Source organism: Aspergillus niger, assembly GCF_000002855.4.
Source record: "Aspergillus niger supercontig An08".
Lineage (NCBI taxonomy): Eukaryota > Fungi > Ascomycota > Eurotiomycetes > Eurotiales > Aspergillaceae > Aspergillus > Aspergillus niger.
In genome coordinates, this window is record NT_166524.1 from 348,981 (window position 1) to 360,356 (window position 11,376).

The following is an 11,376-nucleotide window of genomic DNA, read 5'->3' on the forward strand; positions in this document are numbered from 1 at the left end:
GAATTCTCCTTTGTTCTCGGGATCCCAGCAACTGTCCTTTCAGGTGTGCAATGACTGAAATGAGTTCTTCGGCGAACACCACTGACTCCTTGGCAGTCTAATCATGAAATATGCGAGGCCTGAACCAATAGGCTGCTCATATGTCAGATTGCGAAAGCTCAAGATAACCTGGATTCGAGAAGAACGTTTCACTAATCTGTCTCTTTCCTTATTTTCGACGACTTCTACACACTTCGATTACGAGCACTCGATAAGCGATTTTCGAAACGGCAACCCAAGACGGTGACCGTGGAATGGATGTTCTGTACCAAATCTGGTCACGTTTCTTGGTCCAAAATTTCAATGCACAAATGTACAATGAATTTAAGAGTCTAGCGTTTGATGATTTATTTGCACGAAACGTCAGCGGCGGCTTCTGCAGTCTTCACCTTTTGCGGCAACTTTCGACGAGCGACAGGGGTATGAGAAAGCTCATCGGTTTTCAATGAACTGAGGAAAGGCGATCCTCTTGATACCCGAGCTACGCTTAGGCTGTCTCGGACCCTGTTCGCTATGACGAAGTCCCTGTCCGAAACCGGGGGCACCAAAGGACCGCACTTGGGATGCTAGCCTGAGAGCCGAGCTGAAAAAGTAATTATGTCGTTTGTTTTCGTTCTCTATCACTCTTCCATTTCCGCTCGACCTGTCTCCTCCATCATCTATGTTACTATTGTTGCTTTTTGTGCTCATGACTTGCATTTATCTTCTTTCTTCGCCGACATGTGTCCATTGAAGTGGAACATTCATGCACATGGAAGGTCTCGGCATATCTTTTTTTTCATGTTTCCTTCGCATTTTTTTATTTCAGTCATGGGAGGTTTCGAAAATTTCTGGAGTCCGGGCATGTTTTACTGGGCAGTGTTTATCTGCTCTTGATGCTTGCTTTGAGGTACGCCGGGCTGAAATTCTTTCCACGACCATAGAATGTTCATCCGGGTTATTTGCTTTTTAATACCGTGGTATTGTTTACCCTTCTTGTGTCGATGTTTAGTACGAATGGAACCAGAAAAACCCAAAAAGGATAAGCAGCTCGTTTTTCTTCTTCATCTTCAACTTCCTTCACCCAAATTCAGTCGGACTGTTCGTCCCCAGACGGTGAGGGAGATGCTCGGCCAGTTACAATGAATGATTTTGCTCGCATGGCTACGAGGACTTGATATAAGCATCTCTACTGACTTGGTCTGGTTACTCTGGGCTTGAAGGGTGACGCCTTGCTGACATTCCATCTTTCTTTGCTTTTTGCATGCCGGTGGTTTCATCTGACGAGACTTTTGCACATTACATTATGAGTAATCTATTAGTTGGGCGAGGATGTGACGAGTAGTCCGAGGTAACGCAAAACAGGATCAAATGCATTATAGCTTAGGAGTCTTTGCCTTCGACTTGTGAACTTACAGGACGCAATTCTAATATATATAAGTTTTATCATGATCTATCTTAGTTTCGCATGAGGTACTTTAAGGCGATCATTCTCCTTAAGATCAGGCAATAGATAGATAGTTATCTATGAAGCATGAAGTATGGGGTAGAGCTGCAGGGACCGCATCTTGGAGTCGCTGATTCAGCATTCAATGCCTGAGGCGGAAACCGGAGCGGCCAGCCAGCTTCACCCGAGCGGCTTGAGCTTCACTCCGAGCTTCCCCAGTGTCTCCGGTCAGGCCAGTTCAATCCTTTCCTCCACCCCCTCTCAGATTCTTGTCTACCACAATGGATGTGGCCTCCCGACAGACAATGAGGCTTATTCGGCCCTCAAATAGCCGATCCCTTCTCTCCAGCCCTCGCATTGCCGGCGCTGCTCTCCCAACTACATACCCTCTCAACCGCATTCGACGGAGAAATGCTTCCAACACCCCTCGGAGACTTGCACCAGAGACATCATTTCTGCCCCTAGGCTCTGGGGCCTCGTCCAGTGCACCACCTACGTACTTCTCCAATCGCACTTCCCTTCCTGTCAACACCGTTGTTCGCTTCGTCCCCCAACAGACAGCATGGATTGTCGAGCGGATGGGCAAGTTCCATCGGATTCTAGAACCCGGTCTCGCCATTTTGATCCCATTCCTGGACCGGATTGCCTATGTTAAGAGCTTGAAGGAGTCGGCTATCGAGATACCCAGTCAGAATGCCATCACGGCCGACAATGTAACCTTGGAGTTGGATGGCGTGTTATACACGAGGGTTTTTGACGCGTATAAAGCCAGGTGAGTGCGACACGGGACAGTTGTTGCGCAGAGAGTCCTGGAAGGGGGATCTTTTTTTCTTTCGATTGTTGGACACAGACTGACCATGCGATTCTTCGGGCTTCAGTTACGGAGTGGAGGATGCCGAATATGCCATTTCTCAACTTGCGCAGACGACCATGCGTTCGGAAATCGGCCAACTTACCCTGGATCACGTTCTGAAGGAGCGCGCCACGTTAAATACCAACATCACACAGGCCATCAACGAGGCCGCGCGCGATTGGGGTGTTGTGTGTCTGCGGTACGAAATTAGGGATATCCACGCCCCCGAAGGTGTCGTTGCGGCCATGCACCGCCAGGTGACGGCAGAGCGGTCGAAGCGCGCGGAGATTCTCGAGTCCGAAGGTCAGCGACAGAGCGCAATCAACATTGCTGAGGGTCGGAAGCAGTCCGTTATCCTGGCTTCCGAGGCTATGCGGACCGAACAGATCAACCGTGCTGCGGGTGAAGCCGAGGCCATCCTGCTGAAGGCCAAGGCGACCGCCAGAGGCATTGACGCCGTTGCTCAGGCGATCGAGGCTGGCAAGGACAATGCTCACGGCGCCGTCAGCCTGAGCGTCGCCGAGAAGTACGTTGAGGCCTTCTCCAACCTTGCCAAGGAGGGTACTGCCGTGGTCGTTCCCGGTAACGTTGGCGACATGGGTGGCATGATTGCCAATGCCATGGCTGTGTACGGCAAGATCAATGAGAGCCAGGCCAAGACCATCGCAGCGAAGTCTCTGGGAGTCCAGGAGCCGGTTCAGACGGAGACCACTTCCAACAGCGCCAAGTCGGAGCAGACACCGGAGTACGACAACGTCGATGCGGAGAAGGAACACAAGACTCCTGATGCCGTTCAGGATGTTCTAGAAGGATTTGACCAGGTTAGCCAACAGAGACACCAATGAACAAGCGGCATCCATGTTCTTCTAGCTTTTCTTAGCCTTGTTGTTTGACTATGATTGACCCATCTCCCTTTGCGGTTGCCTCTTTATAATCACCGATTACGAATTTTCTGGATGAATCGCCCATTATTCTGCCCATTTTGTATCTCTATCGCCCTATGTGCCCTGTCAGGTACTGATGCATGATGCTTCGGGAGTTCTACTCGAATGAGAGCTACGGCTACCGGGTGTTGAGCGCGTGCATCAACTTACAGCAGTTGGCGAAACGGGTGTCAGTCTGTGTCTGGATCATGTACAGTAGACAAAAGTGGATTCAAGGGACCTTCCCTTCTCAATCGTAGACGGCAGTAGATATTCATTCTGGATGGTAATCTCCGATACCCCTCCAATAATTACTTCCTCATCTACTTTAACCCTTAACTTTAGAGCCTGGGATCGGCGGCAGAAGCTCGGGCCACCGCCTCCCGCGCCGCCCATCCTGGGGATCGCGACTTTCATTCATTGAACCCAAGGCGCGCCATCTCATCGCCCGTTTTCCTTGCGCTGAAACCCTCCCGATCCCTTTCTTCGTCTGCCTTCCCCACGGGCTCCTCTTCTGCGTCTCATCGATTTACTCGCGATCGGACGGGCCCCGTTACCCGATGAGCTAGGAAGAACAAAGCTTCTTTGCGATGGTACAAATAAGTTAATCCTCAAATTAGCACCAGCAACTACACTACTATCAGGCACACACCACACCCACTTCGCCAGTGAAATCACCGCTCCCGGACAAGCACCTACACAGAGAGAGAGATAGAAAGAGGAGGATTCATTTACAACAAAGGGCATCGACGGTGTTTCCGCCATGCATATCATCAAGCCCGTTTGGCTGACACATGGGGGTAATGTTTTCCTTTCCTCCCTCCTCCCTTTTGGACTTCTGCCGGACGATAAATGAATGTGTGGTTGAGGATATCGTCCTGAATTCCCTGCAATCCCCCTTTCTCTCTTTCTTCAGTCAAGTATTCATTAGCTAACATCTTTCCCTCTTCTTGTTATACAGGCGAACGGAAGGATTTCGAGGTTTATAGTTGCGATGTATCCCCCGATGGGAGTCGCTTGGTGACAGCAGCTGGAGGTCAGTTCCGGATTCATTTCCCTTTTATCTACCTGCGGTTTTGCCCGTTGGAATGGTTGATTGATAGGAAATGTATGTACAATACAGATGGATACGTTCGGATATGGTCGACAGAGGCTATCTGCAACACCGACGACCCGGAAAATGCCAGTAAGCCGAAGCAGCTGGCATCGATGAGCAACCACTCTGGAACAATACACACGGTGCGGTTTTCGCCAAATGGGAAATACCTCGCCTCGGGGGCGGACGACAAGATTGTGTGCATTTATACATTGGACGCCAATCCGCCGTCCCATGCGTCGACCTTTGGTAGGTGATGCTTGTGGCTTGTTCGTTGTAGGTTTGGGGTCATGGTGACTGATGATTTTGCATGTTTAGGGTCGAACGAGGCACCTCCTGTGGAGAACTGGCGCACGATTCGGAGATTGATCGGCCATGATAATGATGTTCAGGATTTAGGGTGGTCATACGATTCTTCGATATTGGTCTCGGTTGGGTTGGATTCGAAGGTTGTCGTGTGGTCGGGGACGACGTTTGAGAAGCTCAAGACCCTTTCTATTCATCAGAGTCACGTTAAGGGCGTTACATTTGATCCGGCGAATAAGTACTTTGCTACGGCCAGCGACGATCGTACTGTTCGGATCTTCCGCTTTACGTCTCCTGCCCCGAATTCCAGCGCTCATGACCAAATGAACAACTTCATCCTTGAGCAGACCATCTCTGCGCCGTTCTCCAACTCCCCGCTGACGGCCTACTTCCGCCGGTGCTCCTGGTCTCCGGATGGTATGCACATCGCAGCGGCCAATGCAGTGAATGGTCCTGTCAGCTCGGTTGCGATCATCAACCGGGGTTCGTGGGATGGCGATATCAATCTCATTGGGCATGAGGCACCGGTAGAAGTCTGCGCTTTCTCTCCGCGGTTGTACTCACCCCAACCGATCACCAAACCGACGGTGGATAGCCAAGGACATGCGGTTCACAACTCGGTTACGGTTATTGCATGCGCAGGCGGTGACAAGTCACTCAGCATTTGGATCACCAGTAACCCCAGACCTATCGTGGTTGCCCAAGAATTGGCTGCCAAGTCCATTTCCGACCTGGCATGGAGTCCGGATGGCAAATGCCTGTATGCCACCGCTCTCGACGGTACCATCCTCGCAGTACGGTTTGAAGATGGGGATCTAGGCTATGCGATGGAGATGGAGGAGAATGAGAGATCGCTTACCAAGTTTGGCACGAACCGCAAGGGGGCCGGCATCACCGAGACTACGGACGGATTGCTTCTTGAGGAGAAGAGTAAAGCTGGAGAGATCAAGGGAGTCGAAGGCCGCATGGGTGCTTTGATGGGTGACGATCATGCGGCGGCAGACAGCAAGGTCAATGGAAAGCCTGGCTCAGGGGCATCAAATGGTGTAACGCCAGCTCCAGCGCCGTCTCCTACACCGGATACACAAAAGTCTCAGCCGAACGGAACCGCAGGCACACCCGCAGCACAGGAGCCGGAGAAGCCCGATCCGTACCAGGCGAAACTCGAGAGGCTGAAGCAGCGTCCAACGTATACGAAGGATGGAAAGAAACGAATCGCCCCTCTTTTGGTATCGGGTGCTGGAGCGGCCGAATCTTCTCTTCCACAAGCTCGACTAATGGCGTCGGTCAGTAGCCAAGTCAAGGCCGACACACCGCAATCGATCGTGGACCTCTCCAAGCCTTTCGATGGTTTACCCAAGGGTGGTCTAGCAGCACTGCTTTTTGGAAACAAGCGCAAGCTCGCTCAGCTAGAGGGCGATGACGATGGACATGTTGAAAAGCGCGTGGCGCTGGCCAGCCAAAACGGAGCCACCCCCATTCTGGCAAGCACGCCCGACGGTCTACTTCCTGCACAACCGCAGCCTGCTCCCACAGGTCAGCAGCAAACGCCAGAGTTCATTCGACCAGCTGTTATGAATCCTTGCATGGCAATCAGTCAGCTTCGATTGGCGGTACCCAAGGTCCGCAGTCAGATAGTACGAGCCATCGATCCAACTGGGAAACCGACAGAGCCCAATGCGTCGGGGGAATCCAACAAGTCGCGAGTTGACGTAGTTTTCGAAGCACGCAATCCATCACCGGCCAGCTTGACGGGGCGTGCGGTCGATCGGGAGCCAGTGCGGCTCACGCTTTTCCGTGGCGAGCAGCCCCTGTGGCAGGACTTTCTCCCACGCACTGTTCTTCTGGTAACAGGTAATTTGAGCATGTGGGCTGCAGCTTGCGAAGACGGTTCGGTATACATCTGGACGCCGGCTGGGCGTCGGCTGGTGAGCGCTCTGGTTCTCGAGGCACAGCCAGTGATTCTGGAGTGCAATGGTCCTTGGATTCTCTGCATCTCAGCTGTGGGCATGTGCTATGTCTGGAATGTGAAACATCTTTCATCTCCACATCCACCTATCTCTTTGCAGCCAGTTCTTGACGCTGCCGTTCACACGTTGGGCGCACACCCTAGCGCTGCGCCCGCCATCACAAACGCCCGTATCAACTCCGAAGGTCGCGTGGTGGTTGCCTTGTCCAATGGTGAGGGGTATTCTTATTCGCCGTCCATGTACACCTGGCAGCGGATCTCGGAGTCATGGTGGGCAGTTGGCAGTCAGTACTGGAACACCACGGAAGCGCCTGTGGGCAATCTCCAGTCGACGGACTCGCAGGACAAAGATGCCAAGGCAGCAGTATCGGCCGGAATTGTTCCATTCCTGGAGCGCAACACCACAAATGAGACGCTGCTGCGTGGACGTGCCTACTTCCTTCAGAGACTGATCAAGGTGCTACTGTCGCGGGAAGGGTATGAGAGCTTTGAGTCCAGCGTCTCCATCGCTCACCTTGAGAATCGCCTTGCCGCTGCGTTGTCCTTGGGCGCTAAGGAAGAGTTCCGGCTTTATCTGTCCATGTACGCGAAGCGGATTGGAGCCGAGGGGCTGAAGATGAAGGTCGAGGAGCTTCTGAAGGGATTGATTGGCGGGCTATTCGAAGAGGAGGATGCAGACGCGATCCGCCGGTTACAAGATAACGAGCAGGACGACCGGAACTGGCGCGAAAGCTCCGAGACCCTCTGTGGCTGGCCACGGGAGGTGTTGTTGAAGGAGGTGATTCTTGCTCTCGGTATGTCGTCTTTGTCCTGGGTGTGGTTATATTATGACTAATATGATATAGGCAAACATCGTGACCTCCAACGTGTGACAGTCCCTTATGCGAAACTGCTGGGAGTTGTGGACAACGAGTCCGAGGCGGGAGATGCCATGGAAACCTAAGTCGTGGGGGTTGGGTTAACATGTTCGATTGTTTGCTTGGCGTTATGCTGGCGTTGACTGGGTACTGAATAGTTTATACTAGTCTGGCATGACTGGGCTTACGGGTTGGGATTCGGAGGGCATTCATCTCATACTTGCGCTGCTACTTTGCACACTGTGTGTTGTTTCTGTATTATATCATTTTATGTTGGGTGATGCCTGTGTATTTGATGGTGTCTCTTGCTTTTCTTCCTTCATCGATATCATCGTTGCTTGGTTATACTGGAGATGTATGCGATGCGAATACCAATTATGTTCAGCACTCTTCATACTATATACTATTAGGGTCTTGCTGCTACTGCCACTCCACAGGAGTTATTAGTACCTCCATGAGAATTACCACTTTCAGACAGAAAGAGTAGAAGTATTGTATGGCGCATTGAAACATACGGTAATCGCAACGTTTACGGAATTTCAAGAGTCATCAATGTTAGTATCTGCTGAAGATATAGGTAGTTACTTCCAAGCCGTGGACTGCCTCATATCCGAGGCATCGACACCAGGGCAGGGCTCTCACGTGGGCGGTGAGCGTGAAAAAAAAAGGCACAAACCGATTTAGCGAAGAAAACACGCGCCAGTCAGTCAAGTCGTCATGGGCGGCGGAAAGCAGTAGAGAACGAAAAGTCTCTTTGGGTAGCACCGAATACAAGGAATCACTAGAGTTACAGCCCGTCATCCTAACTGCCACTCACTGGAACGCGTCCATTGAGACTCTTGTCCACTGTAGATATACTTTTGTTTCTATCAGCCATCTTCTGCCCACGGCCAAAGTGGGCGCCGCCATCCTGTCTTTCCTTCCGGGCACCCGTTTTCTTTTCCTTTCTTCGTCTCTCCGCTTTCATCGCTCCGCAGCTGGTCCTGCTTCATCCTTTGCTGCTGCTACTACTACCTTCTTCCCCTCCTCGCTTGCTGCTGCTGCTGCTGCTCCTCCTTCTCCGTCCCCGCCCCTCTTCTTCCTCTCCCGCCGCTGCTACTCAAGCAAGAAGAAGAAAGCATCCAAAGCCAAAATGCCCCCCAAGAAGGCCGTCGTTCAAGAAAAGGTCCTACTGGGCCGTCCAGGAAACAACCTGAAGAGTGGTATCGTATGTGAGCATTGACCCCACCATACACTATGTTTTTTTTCTGCCCCTCCCAGCCTCCTTCCTCCCTTTTCGTCTATTTTTTTTCCCTTTTGTTTTTCTCTCCCTCGCTTGTCTCCCTCCCCTATAAATATCTTCCTTTCCCCTTTTCTTTTTCCTTTTTTCTCTTCTCCTCTCTACACATTCCGCAGACACAATGTAATTGCTCAAGAAGAGATTTTAATAATGTTTCTTCTCTTCTCTCCAGGTTGGTCTCGCCAACGTCGGCAAGTCCACGCTCTTCCAGGCCATTACCAAGTCGTCCCTTGGTAACCCTGCCAACTTCCCCTATGCTACCATTGACCCCGAAGAGGCGCGTGTCATTGTCCCCGATGACCGCTTCGACTGGCTTTGCGAGCACTACAAGCCCAAGTCTCAGGTTCCCGCCAACTTGACCGTCTATGATATCGCCGGTCTGACCCGTGGTGCCTCCACCGGTGCCGGTCTCGGTAACGCTTTCTTGTCGCACATCCGTGCCGTCGATGCTATCTTCCAGGTCGTTCGTTGCTTCGATGATGCTGAGATTATCCACGTCGAGGGTGACGTCGACCCCATCCGTGATCTGACCATCATCAGCGAGGAGCTGCGTATCAAGGATATCGAGTTCGTCGAGAAGGCTCTCGAGAACCTTCAGAAGCAGACCAAGCGTGGTGGTCAGACTCTGGAGATGAAGAAGCTGCGTGAGGAAGAGGCCACTGTTGCCAAGGTGCTCGAGTGGCTCAAGGACGGCAAGGACGTCCGCAAGAACGAATGGGCTCCCAAGGAGGTACGTTTATTTTATTTCTTTTATCTCGCGCACTACACCTGCACACCTTTTATGATGAATAAGAGTTTTACTCGAAATAACCCAGCTCGTCGAATGTCTCAAATTTTTTTCCAACGTAGAGGCATCATGAGATTACGTCCCGTCTGATTTACTTGATTATCATTGATTTTATTGTCTGCATAATCATCCTGGAGACATGCTGATTTGTCTAGGTTGAAACCATCAACCCCCTGATGTTGCTCACTGCCAAGCCGGTTGTCTACCTGGTCAACCTGAGTGAGAAGGACTACATCCGCCAGAAGAACAAGTACCTGCCCAAGGTGTTCGAGTGGATCAAGACCAACTCTCCGGGTGACTCGCTGATCCCCATCTCCGTCTCGTTCGAGGAGCGCCTGACCCGCTTCGAGAGCGACGAGGCTGCCCTGGAGGAGTGCAAGAGCCTGAACACCAAGTCGGCCCTGCCCAAGGTGATCACCACCATGCGTCAGGTGCTGAACCTGGCCAGTTTCTTCACCACCGGTACCGACGAGGTGCGCCAGTGGACCATCCGTAAGGGCATTAAGGCTCCGGCTGCTGCTGGTGTTATCCACACCGACTTTGAGAAGACCTTTATCCAGGCCGTTGTGTACAACTACGCGACTCTGCGTGAGTACGGAGACGAAGCTGCCGTCAAGGCCGCTGGTAAGGTGATGACAAAGGGTAAGGATTACGTTGTGGAGGATGGTGATATTCTGTTGATCAAGGCCGGTGCTGCCCGTGGTTAAATAATATATAGCCACTTACAATACCATTTATCATTGCCATTCAACTTTATACTTCAATTGTAGTAGTCAATAGCCAGTATTCAGTAATCTGTAGCCAGGAATCCATACTTTACGACGTATACAGCAGAGCATACGGCATAGCATTATAGCTACCCCACCGAACCACGTGACATCCCCCGCAACAGATCTGCGTGAAGATTGCGATAGCCTCCGAATTCAACAACATACATACATACACACCAACCAGCAAGATGTTTAAGAAGGAGTGAGTGAAAACCAGCATAGTCATTACTACAGAACACCCATCAACTTCATCCATTTATTCCCCAATCCACCACCCTCCCTACAGCCCAATCCCTCCTCACAGCTAGCTACCAAGCAGAACAACCAACTAACAACTCAAACCACCATGATAACAGCATCCCCCCCAGCAACCGCTCAAAAGTCAAATCCTCCGTGCAGCGCGGCCTCCGCCAACGGTTCCTAGACACATACCCCGGCTTCGAACCCTACATTGAAGAAGTCCTACCGAAGAAGGCCCAACTGGATGCCGTGAAGCTGTACGGTCCCCCAATACCTACCTTCCTTCATACCCTTTCCCCCCTTCCCACAAACTAACTAACCCAACCCAACCCATAGTCCGGAAAGATCAACCCTCTACACCCACAACAACACCCCCCTCTTCTACCAACCCATGGACGGCCCACCCATCCCGCACCTGAAACTGCTCCACGCATACCCTGACGCTCTCCCGACAATCCAAATCGACCGCGGCGCCATCCGCTTCGTGCTCTCGGGCGCGGCGCTCATGGCGCCTGGGTTAACGAGTGCCGGGGGTAGATTGCCTGATGTCGAGAATGGGGAGAAGGAGATCCCTGCGGGTGAGGTCGTGGCGGTGAAGGCGGAGGGGAAGGAGTTTGTTTGTCTGGTCGGGGTGTTGAAGGTGGGTACGGAGGAGATTAAGAAGGTCGGGAAGGGTGTGGTGCTTGATGAGGGGCATTATTTGGGGGATGGGTTGTGGAGGTATCATCTTGATTGAATTGACCCCGGAGGGGATCTGGGGGTGTTGGGGTTGGGGTTGGGGGATAGATAAATAAGAATGTGGGTAAAGGGGAGGTAGGTGTAGGGTGGGAT

The 11,376-nt window shown here is 51.9% G+C and overlaps 4 protein-coding genes across 4 annotated transcripts; all 4 read left to right on the plus strand.

Annotated features, from left to right (window-relative positions):
- Positions 1-1,746: 1,746 nt before the first annotated feature.
- On the plus strand, positions 1,747-3,163 carry An08g01590 (uncharacterized protein; the record flags this gene model as incomplete). The annotated part of the gene is made up of 2 exons (XM_001392241.3): positions 1,747-2,237; positions 2,344-3,163. 2 exons carry the CDS (start codon positions 1,747-1,749, stop codon positions 3,161-3,163), a joined length of 1,311 nt encoding a protein of 436 aa, XP_001392278.1.
- Positions 3,164-4,004: 841 nt separating this feature from the next.
- An08g01600 (uncharacterized protein) lies at positions 4,005-7,555 on the plus strand (the record flags this gene model as incomplete). The annotated part of the gene is made up of 5 exons (XM_001392242.1): positions 4,005-4,041; positions 4,203-4,277; positions 4,365-4,586; positions 4,656-7,406; positions 7,458-7,555. The coding sequence occupies 5 exons, from the start codon at positions 4,005-4,007 to the stop codon at positions 7,553-7,555; spliced, it is 3,183 nt and encodes a 1,060-aa protein (XP_001392279.1).
- Positions 7,556-8,601: 1,046 nt separating this feature from the next.
- On the plus strand, positions 8,602-10,242 carry An08g01610 (uncharacterized protein; the record flags this gene model as incomplete). The annotated part of the gene is made up of 3 exons (XM_001392243.3): positions 8,602-8,676; positions 8,921-9,478; positions 9,691-10,242. The coding sequence occupies 3 exons, from the start codon at positions 8,602-8,604 to the stop codon at positions 10,240-10,242; spliced, it is 1,185 nt and encodes a 394-aa protein (XP_001392280.1).
- A 694-nt stretch (positions 10,243-10,936) lies between these two features.
- An08g01620 (uncharacterized protein) lies at positions 10,937-11,281 on the plus strand (the record flags this gene model as incomplete). Its single annotated transcript, XM_001392244.3, has 1 exon — positions 10,937-11,281. One exon carries the CDS (start codon positions 10,937-10,939, stop codon positions 11,279-11,281), a length of 345 nt encoding a protein of 114 aa, XP_001392281.3.
- Positions 11,282-11,376: the final 95 nt, after the last annotated feature.